At 39.5% G+C, this 22,370-nt stretch overlaps 1 protein-coding gene across 1 annotated transcript; it reads left to right on the top strand.

Annotated features, from left to right (window-relative positions):
* Nucleotides 1-1,045: 1,045 nt before the first annotated feature.
* On the top strand, nucleotides 1,046-7,221 carry actr5 (actin related protein 5; the record flags this gene model as incomplete). The annotated part of the gene is made up of 9 exons (XM_084069365.1): nucleotides 1,046-1,432; nucleotides 2,083-2,321; nucleotides 3,409-3,578; nucleotides 3,870-4,087; nucleotides 4,488-4,652; nucleotides 5,303-5,410; nucleotides 5,497-5,636; nucleotides 5,742-5,874; nucleotides 6,479-7,221. 9 exons carry the CDS (start codon nucleotides 1,046-1,048, stop codon nucleotides 6,824-6,826), a joined length of 1,908 nt encoding a protein of 635 aa, XP_083925491.1. The 3' UTR covers nucleotides 6,827-7,221.
* Between the last annotated feature and the right edge of the window lie 15,149 nt (nucleotides 7,222-22,370).

Here is a 22,370-nt window from a genome sequence, read left to right as displayed (position 1 = left end):
TGTCCAGACAAGATAACCTTTTCTTCTCCGTGAAATATTTTAAAAGGTGTTTATTAATTCGAAATCTGTTAATTCTGCCTATGGATACGGTTGGCTGGGTAGTACAACACACCAATGTGCTTCCAGTCGCGGTAGGTAATACAACGAGCTCCCATTCGCCCTCTGGCGGAGGAAATGGGAATTGACGGAGTACAGCAGCTGCAACTCAACCGAACTCAACACACAGTACACTCGTATGCAAATAGGGATAAGCAATTTGCCCGGCCAGATGGTATCTATGTAGCCTGTGTTAGTGTAAATCATCAATAAACGAACTATAAATAATGCACTTTATATATCAGCCATTCTTGAGAATTGGGATAAAACCTTTAATTGTATTATTTGTTTAAAGAAACAAACTCAAGCAGTTACAGACATTAACACTGATTTTATTTTATAGTTTGTTTATTTGTCTATTTTTTATTTGTTTACTTTATTTCTTAGAGTATTCTAGGTAGGCCCAGCCCAGAGCCATTTCTAATGCAAGGCTATATAATCTCAGAATCTCGGGCATCTACATAAACGTTCAAATTTCAAATTTAAAGTGCTTAACCTACGGCCATGGATGTAACAAGTTGAAACGGGTGGGTCTAAGTACCCGTATCTTCCGTATTGTTCAATAAAAAGCAATTTAATCCGATCGGTGGCCATTCTCTCAGTTTTTTCACCCTATCAATTACGCAACCCTATCGGTTGGGAGGTGTATTGTACTCTGATACATTATAACTATGAGAAAATAGCCACCAATCGAATTAAAATGCTTTGTATTGAACAATACGGAAGATACGGGTACTTATTCAAAATAATCTTGAAATAAAATGTGGAATATTTGGAATATTTGGAATATTTTTTAACATAACACAAATCTGGTACGTGGCTCCCTGGTTCAAAACATTTTGTTGGGGTTTTATTTCTGTTCGGTCCTCCTAAATGAGAGACGGAACTGAAATGCGCACACACCACGCTTCCTGTCGGCTGTATTTTGTAGTGGTACCGCTCATTCAAAATGACTTCCATGTCAGACACAGTGTGTCAAGTGTTCACGTTCCAGGACTGTAAAACATCTCCCGACCCAATACACGAGCTTTCCGCAAAATGTTTGAACCCGTCGCCTGCTCCGATCGTCATAGACAACGGCTCTTTCCAAACGCGGGCCGGCTGGGCCTGCAAAGGAGACGAATCGTTTGGCTCGCCTCAGTTGATCTTTAAGTCTGTGACTGCCAGGAACAGAGGAGCAGCGCGGAGCGAGACACAGATCGGTAACGATATCTCCAACCTGGAGCCTCTCCGCTGGCTGCTGAAGAGTCAGTTCGACAGGAACGTGGTGGTGAACTTTGAGATCCAGGAGCTCATATTCGATCATGCGTTCACTCACATGGGCATCGCAAATGAAGTGAGTCAGTTTACTTCTTAGCTTGTCTTTATTTGCTAATGGCAGTGGTGGAAAAAGTACTCACATGTTTCTTTACTTAAAAGTATCAGTACTGCAATGTAGAAATTAGAAATACACTGTTACAAGTAAAAGGCCGGCATTCAAAAAATGACTTGAGTAAAAGTACAAAAGTGTTGGTATCAAAATGTACTTAAAGTACCAGAAGTAGAAAGTACTCATTATGCAGAATGTCCCATTTCACAAGTTTTCAAATGAATACAATTTGAAATCTTTGGGAAATCTCACGATGCATCGCAATGTGACACATCGTGAGCTTGTAGATCGGCTATTTTTAAATGACCGAATTGTATAAAGGGCTGCGCTGAAGTGGTTATATGTTTTGTTATAATCAAAATCTACAAAGTAACTATACAATAATTGTAGCAGCGAAGAAGTAATAGTATTGAAAATAGGAAATGCTTCAGTAAAGTACAGTACTTGAGTAAATGTACTTAGTTACTTTACACCACTGGGAATGAGTAGCCAAGTGTGCTTCGCAGCCCTGATTATTATATATATTTTTTTGTATAAAGTGTATGGTGCTTAATTCTACTTTATAACTAATTCATCTTCTCTTACTTGCTTTTCGTAATTCTCTCTAATTTGTCCAGGGTAATGTGGATCACCCCATTGTGCTCACAGAGGCTCCCTGCAACCCGCTGCACTGTCGCCAAATGATGTCAGAGCTGCTGTTTGAGTGTTACAGAGTCCCTCATGTGTCCTATGGGGTAGATGGACTGTACAGCTTCTGCCACAACAATGCTCAAAGAAATCCCCAGCCACCTCACTCTGGCCTCATCCTCTCTTCAGGATACCACTGCTCTCATATCCTGCCTGTCGTTAATGGCAGGTGAGTCACGCTTTGCATTGTATCATTTAGTCCAGAGGTCTTCAACAGGGGGTCCGGGACCCCTAGGGGGTCCTCAGAGTTACTACAGGGGGTCCACCAAATCTTTGTGCTTTTTACATTAACCACTTCAACCAAGCATCCCTATTCTGAGGAGAAGTGGTTCGGTATAGGGGGAAAAAAAGAGTGAAAGTACAGAAAGTACAGAGTGAAAGGTCAGGTATATTAAGTATTGTTTTTAGACAGAGCATGGTTAAATGTCTGGAAATACACATTAACATGAATCCAACGTGATAGTGCTGTGAAACAAGTCTATGAAGCTGCCTATGAAATCTATGAAAATAAAAAATACTTTATACAATATATAACGGGGGTCCCTGCTTTCTCTCTCTCTCAGCCTGAAAACGTTGAAGACCCCTGATTTAGTCCCCAGTCCCCACTCCTTTGCCATATTGTTTGTCACTGTACATTATTTTCACATAGGTGGAATCTACCCATTCTAACATTTATGAGCAATGGGCGCTATTAATTCAGCACCCTGGGTAGTGGTTAAGTGTCTTGCTCGGGGACACTTCAATACATAGTAAAGGGAGAGAGGACCACTGCCTGGGTACACGCCACGGTAAACCATTTGGTGAAAAAAGGTGTCTTTGGTAGAGGAAAATTCATTTGACAGAAAAGCAAAAAACCAAGGCACTCTGCCAGAGTTACAGTTAAAATGGCTTTATTAAGGGTGCTTGAGTTGCGCAGTTTCTGCCCACCACCGTGGAGACTAGGGTTTCACATCCTCCGTCTCCGTGGTGCGTCTGGCTTGGCTGTGCTCTGCGTCCCAACAATCAAAATTGGCCATGTTTGAGGGTGGGGAGGGTGATCTCTTTTGCTCCACTAGCAACTCCTGCAGGTTGGTCAGGGCACCTGTTCAGTGTAGAGTCCCCATACCCCAAAACAGGAAGTGTGGATGTAAGCAATTTCAAGTGCAGTGCCAACTGAAATTTGACATTGTACAGGTGCAGAGTATTTAGTGTAGTGTGTTTCTCTGAAACGGTGAACTATTTGCATACAGTCTCATATACTTGTTATGTGTCCCCAGGTTGGATGCAGTGAACTGTAAGCGTGTCAATGTGGGTGGTAGCCAGGCAGCTTCTTACCTACAGCGTCTCCTCCAGCTGAAATACCCAGGACAACTTGCTGCCATCACACTGAGCCGCATGGAGGAGCTGCTACACGAACACAGCTACACTGCTACAGATTATCATGAAGGTACATTCTAAACAAATATACTAACACTTACACATACATACATGAACACAGCTATGCTTCCACAGATAACTCTGACGGTAGGTACAAATTCACACAAGTTTGGACCACAATAGAAACAAGTCGCCAGGACTTTTTTGTGTTCTCCTTTTAGCTGAAATGTATGACTGTACCTCGTGCTGCTTACATTTCTGTCTAATAAAGTATTCAATCTGTCAAGCATGACATCTACAGAAGTCCATTATGGTGATGCACTCATTTGTCTCTGTGTCATTCCTCTGCTCTTTCCCACAGAGCTGGAGAAGTGGCGCAGCCCAGAGTTTTATGAGCGAGAGGTGCACCGTATGCAGCTGCCCTTCTCTGCCAAAGTGCTGGGTGGTTGTGTGAGTGTGGAGGAGAGGCAGGAGAGACGTGCACAGCAGCTGCGACGGCTCCTGGAGATCAATGCTCGCCGCCGGGAAGAGAAGCTCCAGCAGGACCAGCAGAGGCTGGATAAGCTGTTGGCAGTGCAGGCAAGAGACTATACGAATTGGCTTCATTGCTGTTTGGGTACAGCTAGCCATAGTTGACTGCTCCCATATTACAGGAGGTTAAGTGCCTTGCTTGAGGGCAACTTGGTAGTAAATCCTGTCACAAACCCCCAGCAGGGGTCACAGATTTGATACACAATTCAAAAGATAAGAACTTAGGCATTTAGCAGGTGCTCTTTTCCAGAGTGAGTGCCATGGAGTGTGTGCCATGAAAGATATGTTGGAAATGCTTTACAGTAATCATAAAGCTTCAACATGTTGCTATGTGAGTGTGTATGTAGTGCCCACTATTTTATGTTTATTCTTGTTTATACTTGCCGTCTTGCTTTATGCGTGTGCATCTGTCTGCCTGCCTGTCTGTCAACTTGTCTGCATGTAACAGGAGCTGCTAGAGGATGGGTTGTTGGACCAGTTTCATAAGAACCTGGTGGAACTGAACATGGACTCAGCGGAGGAGCTCCAGTCCTACATAAACAAGCTTCACCTGGCTGTGGAACAGGGCAGACACAAGCTACTGCACAGTGACGGAGCTGAGGGGAAGCATGAGGTACATAGTATACCCCCCCCCACACACACACACACACACACACACACACACACACACACACACACACACACACACACACACACACACACACACACACACACACACACACACACACACACACACACACACACACACAAAACTCGAAGAAGTAGTGCAAATAGCATATATACAAGCTTGTAGATCAGCTTTCTTTTTTATTGTCTTGAGCTAAAAAAGTTTGGGAACCCCTAGTTTAGCCACTTGAGCAATTAGCTGATGAATCTGATGTGCTCTCGCCTCTCACTGCAAGTTGTTTGTAACCTGCCCTGAATATAAATCTTAAAATTGATGTGGCCAATTTTCGGAAGGAACAACAGACAAAAAAATCAAGATGTTAAAGCAAAGATATAACGGAACTAATGGGCTCCATTGCAGAAAAATAGCTATCGTAACATTTTCCTGGCCAAATTGTATCATATTATTTTGCTAATTTAAAACGCATTTGCTGTAGACGTGTAGCCTGATGCTTGATATATTTTATACTCAGTCATACGACCAGAAATAGCACGTGTACAAGCTCACAATGTGTCACATCGCGAGCTTGTAGATGAGCTTGTATCATCATACAACGTAGAAATCAGGCTTGAGCCTGTTCTCTGACTCAATGCCAGGGCTCTGAACTTGATCAGCAAATGGACGAAGGAGACGGTGTGGCGCTGATGGAACCTGACTTCAGTGAGGACAACTCACTGACTGACAAACCAGCTAACTTGGTTCAGGTAAGGATACAGGCCACATATTTAACAATAGAATATGCAGACTATAACACATAGCTCAGCCATTTTAACTTTCCTGCTCCTTTCAGCCAGTGTTCAACATGGCAGAATACCACCAGCTGTTTGTGGGTACAGAGCGTCTCAGGTGTCCAGAGATCTTATTCCAGCCGTCTTTGACTGGAGAGGACCAGATGGGACTGATGGAGACACTGCAGTATGTCCTGGCAAGGTAAGATATGACCCCCTTATATACACACACGTTTATGCAAACTAATACATGTACCATTTGCACTGTATATTATATCATCTTTGTCTTGATTCATACTACATGTAGATATACCACCGAACAGCAGGAGGCACTCGTGAGCAACGTGTTCCTGACAGGTGGGAACATGCAGTACCCAGGGATGAAGGAGAGGGTGGAACGAGAGCTGCTAGCCATGAGGCCCTTCCAGTCACACTTCAAGGTACAGTGTATATATACATATATATACACAGATAGGATAGTTTATATGTAAGTGCAGAGGGCCAGACAAGACCCTAAAACTCTTTTGTTTTTGATGCCTTATTTTTAATCCCTCTGAGTTACTACTGTACCTGTTTACCTGCTAAAACTTTAATCATATACTGTAGCACCTTTTTGTTTTACCTTTTGTTCCAAGGAGCTTCACAAAGGGATGGGAATGTAAAAACAACAAATTGTAGCACAACATTTGTAAAAAAAAACTTGTTTAAAAACTGATTTCTAAAACAGTAGGAGAAACAAAAAGCAAGCAGAATATACAGTAAAAAACTTACCATGGATCAGATGCGTTACCCTGTAATGAGCGATTTGGAAAATTTACAATAGCAAAAAAGCAGAACTACAAGCTTACAATGTGTCACATTACCTGAGCTTGTAGATCGCCTACTTTAGCTACTTTTGTTCTGCAGTGTCATACGACAAAGTATACAATAGGGCATTCATTTATGAATGTCTTTTTCTTCTTTTTTTTTGAAATATTGAGATATGAATATAGATACCCGACAGCGACGATATGCATGACAATATCTGTGTGCATTACTCGGTAGGTGACCATGGCGTCCCGGCCAGCCCTGGATGCCTGGTATGGGGCCAGAGACTGGGCCTTGGAGCACCTCCCTGGGCGAGGAGGTGCAGGATTGATGGAGGGATGGATTAGCAGACAGGATTATGAGGAGAAAGGAGGGGAGTACCTGAGTGAGCACTGTGCCTGTAATGTATATGTCCCGATGAAGATCGCCAAACCAGCCCCTGCCCGCCCAGCGGAAGCTGCTGTTAACACCTCCGCCACGGAGGCTTCCCCTGCTGTCATGGCCACTGCCAGTGTTCCATCCATTCCAACTTTCTCCTCTGGTCCTGTTGTGTCTGATGCTGCCATGGTGACATCTTATAATTAGAGTGATTGGTTAGATCGTTGATGGTACCAGACCAGCCACTCAGTAATGTTGAGTTGAATGGGAATGGCAATGGCATATTTGCATGTTCTAATTCTACAGGGACCATTAACCACATGAACCCTAGTGCCCCTGTTCTTGCCATGTCATAGTCAACATTGACTATTAACTGAACTGTCAAGAAAGAGACCACTCATATTGAATGGCTATTTTAATGGTTGGAACTGAAGAAATCATGGACGGTTTCTAAAATATTTCATACATTATCATGTAAATAGTTTTTTTTTTAAATGTATTTTGTGTTTGAAGTTTGGTTGAAGTTTGAATGCAACAGTATTTGGAAGAACTAATGTTGAAAGCGGACAGCAACTGTCTGACATTTCCTGTAAAATACCAGATTAAAAGGATATTTGGAAATGTCATCAAATGTCTCATTTACTCTGAGCTTCAAGGACCAAAACTGCCAACAATGATTACAATGACTGATTTTTTTTTTCATAAAGGCTGTAAATGGAGCTTTCTTCTCCAACCAAGGGAAATACGGATTCAGTACCCTCAGTTCATAACCTGCATCTTATCTTAAAATAAATGTTGCAATACAAAGTGAAACCACATGATGGCAGTCTTTAATATAAAATAGCAGTTGATAATGTCTGGCTTAAAACACTGTGCCACCTTTTGGATAATAATACATTGTACTTTGTAAGTATATCTAGACCACCAAATCCATATCTGCTACAATACTATGCAGATTGTTTTTTGCAGCCCACTGGCTTTTGAACATTTTCTCAAAGGATCTGTATTATTTTCCCTGCCGGGCGGCAAAAGAACCGCTGTTACTGTATGTATGTTTTACCCACAATATGTATGTCAAACCCACAATTCTCTTTCAGCCTAAATGTCACAAGACCTGCGGGTCCTAAGCCAGTCTTTGACATACACTGCAGTAGGGTGAAGGTTACTTTGTTGCGTTGTAGATACTTCACCTGCCAAAAATGTGTTATATTCAGCGAGCGACACCATGGATGACAATATATAAATTAGGCTTAAGTGTCTTCTGTTCTGTGTAAGTCCACATTATTAACCCAGCAGGCCTTGGAGATATAACAGTACTTGTGGCATTAAAGTGTGCTACAGATCAATGTTCAAAACCCAGCCAGCTTGCTCTGTTTAACATCAATTTGCAGTGGCAGCCACAGTAGTCTGGTTTCTACAGCAGGGATAACCGCTGTTGCCAGGACTGACAGACCATGTCTAACAATAGCCTAATTGGTTACGAGTTGAATTAGGCTACGAGGTGAGTTGTTGATTCAACATTTAGCATGCGAGTATTTTTCATATGAATTCAAATATGATTCCTTAATACCAGACATCCCTGCTCAACACAATCAGTCTCAAACATGATTTATTTATGTTACATGTCTCAGCAGGTAATTTATCTGTAAACCACTTTCGACCTGGTGTCCCTATTTTGGGCAAAATCTTTGGTGAAATAAAAAGTAAATATATATTAATTGTATTCAGAAATAGCAGATCAACAAGCTCAATGTGTTGTGAGCTTGTAGATCTGCTATTTTGACCATTGTGTAAATAACAGAATAAATAATGCTAGATTACTTTCCTTTTCGTTAACTCTTTTGATAGATGCATTAAAAACTAGAAATTGATTATCTATTTGTCTTATCTGGAGATACTAGCAACTAGTTCAACTGCGCAATAAACTTCAATTTCAAGGCCAGTAAGTAGTACAAAATCAAACCCAAAATGTTCCTGTGATCCTAGAGGATCAGATTTGAGGGAATGGCCAGTACTGGATTTGGGCAGGACCTGAGGGACCGGGTGGATGTTTAATTATGGTCAAGATAGAATCTGGGGTTTAACAGATGTGCAGTAGGGGAATTATGTAGTCTAGTCAGTGTTTCATTATCTTTACTGCATGGGGAAAGTATACATCTCCAACTCCACATCCTAATTTGATGTGATGACACTGTTCCTTCTATTTTTGTAAAAATACATTATTGTGAGATGATGAGGTTATTTTCCTTTTTTTGAGAGTGGATGGAAAAATATACAGTCACTACCCCTGGATTCTGATTCTTAGTTGTCACTGTCCATCTTTTCTTTTCCTGTCTCTCGACGGCTGGAATGGTGACAACTAAAAAAAAACATATGACAAAAAAACTGGAGTTGTTGAAGATGTGTTACCTACTTGTCAATCACACTGTCACTGCTCGGATTCTCCGAAAAGTCACCATCTCTCAGGACAATAGAAGAATAAATCTTGAGTTACTAGAATATAACTATAGTACCGGTATGCACTTTTGAAGACACACTTTAGGAAAGGTTTCACTGGCTCTGTGGTTCATTAAATTTATGCAGCACTTTCACTAGCAAACATTTACATTGTCAAGTGAAAACATGAAGGCTCTTAAAATTATATATATATATATATATATATATATATATATATATATATATATATATATATATATATATATATATATATATATATATATATATATCACACACACACACACACACACACACACACACACACACACACACATGTCATCTCTTAGAACTTCCAGAGACATGTTTTCTCAGCAGTAGCAGTGACAAATGTGTGCTGTTCAGTGGAACTGTTAGCTGATGTGTCACAGATCAACATGCTCACTACAGAAAACAGCCATTTACCCCCTGTTGGGTAACATCTTAAGAATAGAGTTCCTGGGGTGTGTTGGTTATTAGTGTACTTTACAGTTATTTTGCTTATTATGCATAATGTCATCAATTCTGCAACCGTTTTCCTTTTTTTGTGATACTTTATCTTAATGTCCCTGCTGTCAGGTTGACATTTTCCCCTTTCTGGTAATGTCACTTGCAGGTGGCTAGTGTAATAGGGGTTCTATTTGAAAACATGACTGCAGCTCTCTCTTCACTCCTACATGTCTTTTTTGCCCCTACCATTTTAGTTGTTTGTTTTTTACTGTACGTGTGTGCGTGTGTGTGTGTGTGTGTGTGTGTGTGTGTGTGTGTGTGTGTGTGTGTGTGTGTGTGTGTGTGTGTGTGTGCATGTGCATGTGCATGCGTGCGTGCGTTTTCAAACCAAATCCAATCTTTCTTATAAAGCAAGGTGGCGGGGTTGATTTTAAACTTAAAAGGTTGTCGTAGGAGCTTATTTGCAAAGGGCTCTGACAGGTTGGGAGGGGGGTCTGTCTCACAAAGGCCTTTATTACCGTCTGTAGACAGCCTGTCTGAGGCTGCTGAAGTCTGCATAATAAATAGACTGTCAGAGAAACGGAAACCTCATAACTCCAGTTTCTGGGATTTTCACTTGAATCAGACATTTGCGTCATATCTTTCCTTATACGTGTATAGATGCTAATCTTAAAATAAATCATTTTTTTGGAATTCCATGAACATTGACTTTTTGATGATATACAAGGTTCTTCTCCGACAGCAGTGCATGAAGCTATCAAAAAGCATCATCATTGAAGATTAATGGGGCTGCCTCATCGTCTGAGGACAGAGCTCTGTGGAGCCGTCGCTAATGAAACCTCTATGGGTTTTAAAGTGATGCAAGAGCTGTAGTTGTCATAACTCCTAATTGAGCTGGGGCATAATGAATCAGAGTGCATACTCTGGCCATAGAGGTCAAATGGGTAAATCTATGTCTGTCTTGTGGACCTTCCTGTGCCTACTGTTTGGGGTATTGTGGAACATTTAACCACTTAAACCCTATATACTTTGTTGACGAGGTCCGTACTTGACACCTTTTTCCCTCTACACGAAACTCTTTTCATCTATCATGACATGCCCAGAATAGGGATGCCAGGGTGGTCGGGTGGTTAAAAGAGGATGGTGCCCCGGCATTACATCACACCACATCAATCCAACTTTCACTGGAGATCATTTGAAGGTGCACTGTGTTCAGCTGTTCAGATAATATGAATTTTCATTGGGCTTTCAGCCAAAGATTTGGCAAGGGCATGGTGCCTTTTTGTGGTTAGTTGCCAGGTTATGTTCAGAGCTTTTTGGAAAAGTATTCATGTGAAGCATGTCAGACCCACTGAGGTTGTAGATCCAGGAGGGCTATAGTGTGTCTGTCTGTGAATAAAATAACAACAATGGATGACAAAATTAGGCTGTCCTGAAGAGATGATAAATAATGACTGGGACGAATCCTACCCTGATGTCACACTGTGCCATCAAATGTCATCATACATTATTTCGGTCTGTCTGAATCATCAGTGGCAGGGAGGAGACACAGTGTTTCAAGCTGGTCACTCAGCGAGTAAATCTCAAGATCATGACTTTGACAATGCAGGTGACGTTGCCTTCGTCTCGGACACAGCAGAGAAAGGAACCAAAGTACTAATGGCAGTAGCAATGGAGTGCAGGAAGATCGGTCAATGCCAAGAAAACGTAATGGAATTCAATGCAGAGGACAGAACCATTGCTACTGTCAGCTGGCATTTTTTTTATGATGTCACCCCTCATATTCAAGGGTGGCATCATCAAAAAACTTCTTTGTGGCCCGAACTGCTGGTCCGGCCATCTATGCTCTTCTAATGTAGCCTGACAGTGCATCGCGGGTTCGAGTCCCGTTCCCGACGATCTTACTGCATGTCTCTCCCCATCTCTCTCTCCCTGTTTCCTGTCCATCTCCACTTTCCAATTGATAGATAATTTCTAATCAATAGTTTATTAGATTATAATTATTGTATGATTATTGTATTGTATCACTTTGGATAATTGCATAAAGTATGATGTATTTGCTCAGAAGGGACTGTTCTATAACTGCTAAGATAAGATGTCCTTGCTCCCTGGCCTACTCTTTCTTACCCATGAAAGTTGTGGCTACAGTTTATCTATGATGCCTTAGAACAGGTTACCGTGCCACCAAAATGAGCCTTTGCCCTGTTCATGATTGATATTATATTGTGGGGTGGGCTTAATAAGAGATAAACTGTCTGTTATAATGCTGAACATTTTGTATTACCAGTAGAGAGATATTTTTGCTGTACGGTGCCTCGTGGATTGATTCTTTCTCTTAATACAATGTCAACCTTTTAATTTGAGAACCGGCCTGTGTCTGTCTTTGATTTCGTCTCATCCTTTTTACACTGGGTTTTCAGCTGTTTAACTACAAATAGTTTTAATTAACATAGAGCAGGATTTACAACCCTTATCAGCTCTTTTATCTACTTTATCAATTGGTCCTTCGTACGGTTAAAGGCCTGTCCGACATTATTATCATAATTATTATTAATATTTTTCTCGGACGGTGCGTTTAGAATCAGTCTTAAAATTCCGAATTTTTTTCCCATCTTTCTTTTTCGCGGTCGACTCTGAGGGGCTCCGGACGACTCCTCTTCGCGCGAGGACTCTTTCCGGTCAGCTATCTTAGAATCAGCCTCTTTTTCAAATATTGTTTTTGGAGACAAGCGGCTCACAGACTTTCCTCAAACGCGTGGGGATTCTCCGTCCAGCTGACCACAAAGACACAGGTTACATTTTGGTTCGGTTCCTTGACTTGTAATTTTGACATTGCATTAACTTTAACACGAGGCTCATTGGCCGTACTTGTATATATATATATTTGTAAAATTGTTATCAGTATTGATGTTGTATATATATATTTTTTGGACAGATACTGTCAATACATATATATGCGCATATCAGACGTCTACCAGTGTGTGCATAGATATTTATTGCCTGGTACATCTGTTCCTCTGTTTTTTAACTGCAGTTGTATAGATACATTTATTCAGATCTGTTAGGATAAAAGTTTAAAATAATAATAATAATAATAATAATAATAATAATAATAATAATAATAATAATAATAATAATAATAATAATAATAATATTATATATATATATATATATATATATATATATATATATATATATATATATATATATATATATATATATGCAGTTGCCTGTTCAATGGACAACAATTAGGTGTTGTTTATTTGACTTGTATAAATGCAATGTATATATATATATATCATTCTTTTGTAAACCGGTTGTCAGGCAAAATTAGATTTGTCTGCATGTTTTATTATTTCATTTATTTTGGTTTAAATTTTTGGTACCACAACTTATGACTCAGGCAGAACCCAGATTCTGTACTTTATGACTCAGGCAGAACTCAGATTCTGTACTTTATGACTCAGGCAGAACCCAGATTCTGTACTTTATGACTCAGGCAGAACTCAGATTCTGTACTTTATGACTCAGGCAGAACTCAGATTCTGTACTTTATGACTCAGGCAGAACCCAGATTCTGTACTTTATGACTCAGGCAGAACTCAGATTCTGTACTTTATGACTCAGGCAGAACCCAGATTCTGTACTTTATGACTCAGGCAGAACCCAGATTCTGTACTTTATGACTCAGGCAGAACCCAGATTCTGTACTTTATGACTCAGGCAGAACCCAGATTCTGTACTTTATGACTCAGGCAGAACCCAGAATCTGTATTTTATGAATCAGGCAGAACTGACATTCTGTATCCTAAGTTACTTTGATTTTGTAAATCATTTAAACCTTGACACACACAGATACATTCAGTGTGTGCCAATAAGAGGGGAATTATTATAGGAAATAACATAGTGTATCCAGATACACCATTCAATTATTTTTCATTTTTAATACGTTTAATATTTTGATTTCATTCCCATTTATCTAGGAACCAGCCATCTTTGACTTCTCCTGTGTTCCTTTGCCCCAGGCAACCTCTGTATCACTAAAACCAGCTACAGGCATCTCATCCATTCAACCCCTAAACAGCATTACATCAGCACTAAACCGTTTGATGTGGACCTGCTTGGACCTGCTGTCGGTGCGCCACCAGGACTTTCACCCCGAACCGACGTTCCTCCATCTGACACAAGCACTAGTAAGAAATCAAAATCTCTACCTGAACGTCGGGTTAACACTAAAACACACCCTACACAATCACTTACTGCACAACATACAGCAGAGCTACACACACTACTAGCGCCCTTAATGGCCTATACACAGGGGGATGGCAATTTAGCTTATGGGTACAGGAAATGGTCTCCTGAAGATATTAAGAACATTGCAGAAACTTTACCTAATATTCAGGACAATCCAGAGGGGTGGGAGACCGCGCTCAAAGCAGAGATAAGAGAACTCCAGCTTAACACTACGGAAGTCAGGGACCTTATTGCAAAAAGTAGCCCGAAAGCCATGTCACATCAGATTTCAGAGGGGGCCCACCTCCTCGACCTACATGGCCGTGCAATCCAATGTTTCCGTACCGAGCCACCAGCTCTGGACGAACAGACACCCCATCTGATAAGACAGGTAGACCACGAGGAAGCTGTAAACAAAATGATAGGGAACGCACTTGGTCTCCTGCGTGCTAAAACTAATTTATCTGTCCTCACCGACATCAAACAGAAAGTCGGAGAGGATGTCTCGGAATTCATTCAGAAATTTAAAACCCAGTTTAACCGCCACTCAGGCCTAACCAGTGGCCAGGTGGGCTATCAACACTTGTTTAACATCCTCTTAATGGATGCTCTGTGCCCTCACTTAAAGCAGGCCATAACACAGTATGATCCCTTATGGAAAACAAAAACTATAGACGATATCACTACTCTTGCTAAGCATTACGAGAGCTGCATTGCAGACCCAAAACCTAGAGCCAAAATTCAGGCTGTGATTTCTGCAGAGGGTCACGTCACATTGCATCCACCACAACATAGCAAGCCAAAGAATCATCACACCTGGGGAGCCGGGGCACGCCGACAGCACAGCCAACCATGGAATCAAGGTAATACATCACACACCCAGTTAACCTTTGGGCCACCGGGCTCACAAAATACAAGTCAAGCTCCATGTCGAGATTATAAGACCATGCAGTGTTATAGTTGTGGAAAATATGGCCATACCCAGAAAAAATGTTACAACCTAAACGAGGCACTCCCCTTTAAACAGACAAAGACACTCTGGCCGAAAATAGATAAAATTGATACAGAGATAGATGAACTTGATGTGTCCTAACTTTTAAAACACTTAAAGGGAATCAGTCCTTGTAGATCTGCTAATTTACAATTTGATTAGTTTCATTAATTCAAATTCATTTACTTAAAGGACTTTATTTTATTTTATATAAAGTTGATTCTAAAGTCTTACACTTAGTCCTCATTGTTACTTTACCCATTACTAAGTATATTAGATAATCAAATTCACCCTAGGTTCTCTGACTCCCTTATCTAATACAGCCTCTCAATTTCTCCCGTTTCTTATCTGTTTACATTCTCTTGTTCGGAGCTGCTCTCATAACAAAGTAGGCTATGGTTCATAATTGCTCACAGAGAAGACTACATTAACACTATAATATTATACTATGAAGGCTTGTTTTGAACGTTTTTTTAAATACATTTTTATAATTGATGAAAATATTACCAAATATATATATTTTTTTGACCATGTAGATCTGATATTTTTGAAAAGTTTCACCATTGACAGACAAAAGGTGCTTATTTCCTATCTCCCATTACTATGAAAAATGATATCTGTATATGAGTTTAATATATATATATATATTTCATATATATATATAAAATCATCTACCCTAGCCCACTCACTTCATGAAATTCAAATTAGAGGTTCTAATATGATATGTGTCAATATAGTATTTATGAATACCCATCTTGAAATAATCTGATACCTGTTACATTTATATATTTACCAAAGACGATTCAGATTGTTAACCCATTTAGTATTAATCTCACATTGGTTGTCTTGTTCCCATTTATATGGGTCCCACTTTCAATTGTCAACAGAAAATGTACTAAAATATTCTAGTGTAACTTTATATTCTATTGTAACTTAAAAAAAAAAAAAAAAATACAAAAAAAGCACTTTAAAGGAATTAGTCCTTGATGTTACAGTATGTGCCCGCACACCCCATACCACTGTTGATTTTGTTCACTAAATGTTGCTTTGTATGTGTTTAGTATCCTCCCTGCTGCCTCTGGGGCCCTGGCCTTGGCTGGACACCCACCTATGACACCTATGACGCTGGGAGTGCTCCGGCTGCTCCTTCTCTGCTGTGCCTAATGTGTGATTAGGACTTGCCACCTGTATCTCCACGTCACCCAGAGCACACCAGCGTATTAATTCCATTTGATTATTTGACATTCATTAGTTCAGTTTCTGATGGCTGGTCTTAAGTTAAATCTGTTTTATGTTTTTCTTTCTCGTTAGTGGATAGTTTAGTTTTTATTTTGTTTTGATAGCTAAGGGGGTTCTATTTATGACGACGGGGACATATTTTCTGGCATAAACGGAATCCCACCCTTTTTGTTTCTTTGATCAAAACCATCATTTTTGACTTCATGTTAAATTTCCACCCTATAGTATTTGTTATAAAACATTCTCCATGTCTGCTCTACACCTTACAGCATCACTGTACCCCGAAAGAAGGCAGCCGAGATCCATTCAGATCCAAATTACTGATGTAAAGATTTTTTGGTGACCCAAGACCATATGGGATCAGAGGTCAGTGGATTTCAGAGGGGTCACAACAGAGGTAAGGTGTACATTTTAACATCTTACGCCTCCTGTGCTCCTTTGAAACTCCAAGAAAGATTTACATATTAATATGAATCCTGGTACAATTTCATTTCATTTTTAAAAAAAATTCATATCCATTTACTAAAAAAAAAGAAAAAAAAAAAAAAAAAAAAAAAAAAAAGAAAGGGAACTTCATTTTATTTTCATTGTCGGTTTAATAAAAATAAATTAAAAAAAAATCTTAAGATATTTGGTTAGATTCTCAGTAGTACACTAAAATACTCATTGTTAATTGACCCATAACTCAATATAGAGATGAACAGCAGCCTTTCCTCTCTAGCTTATCTGTTTACATTCCATAGTAGAACAGCGCAGTCTAGATAACAAAGTCCTAACAAAGATGGTTAGAGAAACATGTGCTGTACAATTTTCTAGGTCACTTCATCAACTGTCATCTTAAAACTTATTTTATTTCATTTTTTGACATCAATCCAAAGTCACCAATACTAATACTAGCCAAACTCCGTTTCTGACTCATGAGCTGCAGATCATGAATCAAAAAGGATAGAGGTTAGATATTACCCTAATTAGTCAATTAAAAAAAAAAAAAAAAAAAAAGTGTTATTAATATTTTATTATTAACGTCTGACACACATTGGTCCAAATGTTGGTTGTTTGAATTTATAATTGTTTTATTTTGACCACTCTAGTGTAAACCATCCAACCACCAATACATTTTGTTCTAATAATAAGTTTTACATTCAAAGAAATATATATATATATTCAATATAATTTAAACTAATAAGTAATACTCAACCCAGTCAGTATAAGATATTTCTCATTCTAAAATTAGTTTGATGCTGAAATATATATGTTCTGTATGTGTATGAATGATTGAGTTTATGAACCCCGCATCTCTCTCTCTCTCTCTCTCTCTCTCTCTCCCTCTCTTCGCCCTGTCTCGTTGAGCGCCTGTTGTTTATGGTGTGTGGGTGTGAGTGAGAGAGAGCGAGGGGGGGTAAAGGAGTGTTAGTGAAAGTGTCTATCTCTCTCGTCTTATCTCTTGTTCTCTCCCTCAGATGTTTTATGTTTGCATGTGTGAATAAGTTTGATCGTCTAATATAGTAATTTTAACTGTTGGGCAAACTTCAATGTCCACAATCCCTTGTGGAGATTTCTGTTTCTGTAACAGGCCACTCATTCCAAAATTACCTCTTATCTGGTCTCTTAGACTACCCATAATTCCTTCAGCAGGAAGTGTTAGCTACTGAGTCTCAAGTGAATTCCATTTAAAACATAGATCAGTTAAATTAACCCTAATAAGATTCAATATGTTCTAATATCAATATTGGAGAACATTAACTATAATATTAAGAATATTATAAAGTCATTTTGATTTATTTTAAAAGTTTTGAAAATATTTTATCATTTTAACTTAAGATGTTTTTGAGCTTGTAGATCTGCTACTTTTTGAATTTTTGGATTTCGATCTATTTTTGTGTACCGTATCTAATTCTAATGTACCTCAGAACAAAGATGTTTATTCCTTACTTTTCATTGTTATATTTAAATCTTAAATAATTTTATTTAAACATTTTCCCCCAATTTTTTTTTTTTCCTTTTTTTCCAATTTATTTTTTTTATTTATTTTTTTTCCCCTTGGTTTTCTGTTTTATTTTTGTTTGTTTTTTTCATTCACATCAGCAAATTCATTCTCTGACACACTATATATATATACTGTATATAGAATATATGGTATTGTGTCAAGAGGAGGGAGTTTCTGAATATTTGATTTAAATGTGAATATTTGATTTAAATGTGATTTGCTTAATATCTTTTTGTCATTTAACGATAAATATTAACTTACAGTCTTAGTCACATTCATCCATTTCAGATCTTGCCCCAGGAGTCATTGAAGTTTACAAAACCTCCCCAGGGGAGACTGAGGGTCTCAAACTCTGATGGAAAACCTTTAAACTCCGATGGAAAACCTTTGTATTTTATTTTTCAAGAGTTCTTAACTGTTTTAAACAGCTTATGTTTTGTCAAATACCTTTCATGTACACTTTCTACACGCAGTAATTCTGTGTTTAATTCATTTACAGATTAAATCATCTTCCTGGTTAAATTGAGTGACAGAAGCCTCGCCTCTCGACTGCTCAAAGAGGAAAAGTAGGTCCTATACGTCTGTGTGAGTAAAGAGGCATCACGTGAGTTTTTCCCGCCATAAATTATTTTGTAAAAAATGGTTAACATATCAACCCACAGTATTGCTTCAAGGAGAAGTAGGGCTAAAATTCGACTGAGCCTATACACACTTGGGGGCGGGACCGGAAACAACAGCTTCTTGGAAACAAGACTATGTTGGCTAAAGTTCCCGGTGGTACATACATTGTGGGATTTTCAGGAAAAGAAAGATCTTTCTGCCATTCTGCCAAGGGATGGCCTTCAAAATAAAGAAAGGATCTGTTTATAATTATAATACCTTATTCTGGGAACTTACGAGGTGATGTCATTTTTCTCATTTAACAGCATATAGAACCCACTTACCATTCTAATTATTCTATAGTCTATGTAAGATTTCATCCTACTAACGCTGATTATTTACTCATGAAATATAACCATTTGGCTTCCAAATTAATAAACAATACAGTCCTTTTGAAGAAGTAAAACAATGTGTATGTCTGAATCTGAATTCAGACATATCTGAATAAATAACCATTTGTTTTAGCCCTTATAGTCCTTTAATATAATTTAAAAATGTATTTAAGTCTAAATGTATCTGTTTTCCTATATTAATTAATTACATTTTCTTTCAATGTCAGACCAATCTTGTCCACTCGAACTCGGGACAGATAGGTATAAAACTATGTATTTTGTCGACAATATTGATATATATGCCATTATATCCTATTTTAGTGTGCCATCTCTGCATAACTCAAGTTTGCCTACCAATGCTATGATTTTATTAAGTTAAAGGTGGGCTGGAACTAATCCTAGTATTAGTTCTCTCCTTTCCTCTAGAGACTGCATGTGTTTTGAGTTGCACAGCGCACAGGCCCAGCCGATGTCACTGATTATCTCTGGAGGAATACAATAACAGCTCATTGGAGTTAACTTGACCATCTATGACAAAGCCACAACACCTCCAGCTACGTCGGCCAAGGTCTCGCCAAAGTCTCAACCTACGAGCAAGGCTCCTCATGGCCAGATGTCATCGTGAGCCCCTCCCTGCTGATGACTTCGCCTCGTACCTCCGAAACCTGGGCTGGGGGTGGTCTTACAATGCTGTCTCATCCCCCTGGTCAAACAGTTTGTGCACCGCCTGTTCTCTAGAGCTATACCCACTTCGAGATCAACATTCTAACATTCCATAATACAGTCCTTTAGCAAATCGAAATAAGAAAAAAAAATGTATTGCATTATTGAATTTGTCTATCTTGTGCTCCCTATGTTCTCTCCCCCTTCCCCCCATCTCCTTCACCTCTATACTTCGTTTACTCGTTAGGAGATAAAGTCTACATATTTTGACTTGCCCCATTGTTGTCATTTCTGAATAGAGTCACAGGGTCGATAACTTGCTGATGCTTGGTTGACTGACACCCTTTGACCCTATCCAAACTGATAAACAAGATGAGGGATTGATAGATAATTTCTAATCAATAGTTTATTAGATTATAATTATTGTATGATTATTGTATTGTATCACTTTGGATAATTGCATAAAGTATGATGTATTTGCTCAGAAGGGACTGTTCTATAACTGCTAAGATAAGATGTCCTTGCTCCCTGGCCTACTCTTTCTTACCCATGAAAGTTGTGGCTACAGTTTATCTATGATGCCTTAGAACAGGTTACCGTGCCACCAAAATGAGCCTTTGCCCTGTTCATGATTGATATTATATTGTGGGGTGGGCTTAATAAGAGATAAACTGTCTGTTATAATGCTGAACATTTTGTATTACCAGTAGAGAGATATTTTTGCTGTACGGTGCCTCGTGGATTGATTCTTTCTCTTAATACAATGTCAACCTTTTAATTTGAGAACCGGCCTGTGTCTGTCTTTGATTTCGTCTCATCCTTTTTACACTGGGTTTTCAGCTGTTTAACTACAAATAGTTTTAATTAACATAGAGCAGGATTTACAACCCTTATCAGCTCTTTTATCTACTTTATCACCAATATTTTAATAAAACATCAACTGATGCACAAACTTGGACACATCATCAGTGTTGTTTCCTGGAGTCACTGGGTGTTTCGGGTCTTGCAACAGACACCCTCCTCCAGGCGACCCGACCGAGGCTGATCAGACCCCGGCATGTGTCCAAGTGGCATGCTACTGCCCCCACTGTCTCCTGGGGGGTTAGGGTGGCTGGCTGGTGAGATGTTGCAGCAGGTGTTGGCGACCCTAGGAGGCTCTAGGCACTGTGGGTTGCCTCCGGGCCTGGCTCTTCTTTCGTCTGACCAGAAGTGAGCCTTCTTCTGTGCGTTGCGTCGTCGTTGCTGCTGGGCATAAACATCTCATTCTGCCTTGATGGATTTTTAAACCCTCCATGCAGGTTTTACCGCAGTGTGTAGTTTTTGGGTTCTTCCTCGCGGAAGAAGTGGTTTGGGCTGCCAACCTTCTCCACCCCGGGTCGCTGTCTCTCCAGCCGTCCTCTGTCTCTCCAGATGTCACCACACTCTTTGTGGTCGTCACCCAGTCTGTTCCTTTCAGTTAATAAAACATCAACAATAAATAAAGGCAGAAAAGCCCCAAAAACAATCTAGGAAATAAAAAAGTATTTGTAGAGAAGCTCTTTGGATCTACACAATTGACACCTTGAAGCCTTCTCTGGCCCAATTGAAGAATTGAGCCTATCCTGTTTAATTAATAGACACCCCAACCCTAACCCCAAGCCTAATCCTAAACTGAGGGAACATAGGGCTGATATAATAATAAAGTTGTTTTTTATCTGCTCTGTAAAGCGTATGTATTATTATTATTATTATTATTATTATTATTATTATTATTATTATTATTATTATTATTATAGGCATGACCCTCTCTATTGTATTTAATCTCTTGGGCAGCATTTAGCTATTGTCCTATTCATTACTATGTTGCTTAAGGCCAGTCCACACCAATGCAACTACTTGCAACCATTATCCCCAAAATGGCCCCTGTCTGCAACTGGTTAGTCCAGACTGCTGCAACGGTCTCCAAAACAGTTTTGTTGCAAGGAGTTGCGTTGGTGTACCCTTAAACTTATTTTGCTATTTCTCCCGATGTTTCAGGACACTTGTATGACTATTTATGTAATTGTAGTACTTTACTTTACACAATTACTTCAGAAAGTTTTGGGTTCCTGAGACCAGGTATACTGTAGTCTAACAGTAAATAATATTGGGGTGAAAAGGTAGCAGAAAACATCCTGAGGCCTGGACCTGGCTCCCAGTCGATTGATTGACTGACTGACTGACTTACGGACTGACGGACTGACTGACTGACTGACTGATTCATTCATTCATTCATTGACGTGTGTGTGTGTGTGTGTGTGTGTGCGTGCGTGCGTGCGTGCGTGCGTGCGTGCGTGCTTGCGTGCGTGCGTGCTTGCGTGCGTGCGTGCGTGCGTGCGTGCGTGTATGTGTGTGTGTGTGTGTGTGTGTGTGTGTGTGTGTGTGTGTGTGTTAGTTATAAGGATAATGAAAAAGGCCCAGTGAACCATTAGACAGTTTTGTTGTTGATATCTCTGTTATTAAAGTTGTCCATAGACTCGGATAACCCTCAGCTTTGAGGGACAAACAAAGGTCTGTTCTTTATAATGGCCTTGGACAGAATGTTTGTATGCTTTCGCACTTCCTCCCATCATCTCCCAAAGGGAAAGATGACTCCACTTGACTGAGAGGAAATGAGCTTCTTGGAGCCAAGGACTATACATAACTTGTATATAGCGTTATTGCCTACGATATGGATGAAGTAAACTGTAGGGATTAGATGCAACT

The sequence above is a fragment of the Gymnoscopelus microlampas genome (genome assembly GCF_963454915.1).
Source record: "Gymnoscopelus microlampas genome assembly, chromosome: 10".
In the NCBI taxonomy this organism is placed as follows: Eukaryota; Metazoa; Chordata; class Actinopteri; order Myctophiformes; family Myctophidae; genus Gymnoscopelus; species Gymnoscopelus microlampas.
Note: the sequence above shows the minus strand (reverse complement) of the source record. Positions and strands in the feature narration are given on the sequence as shown.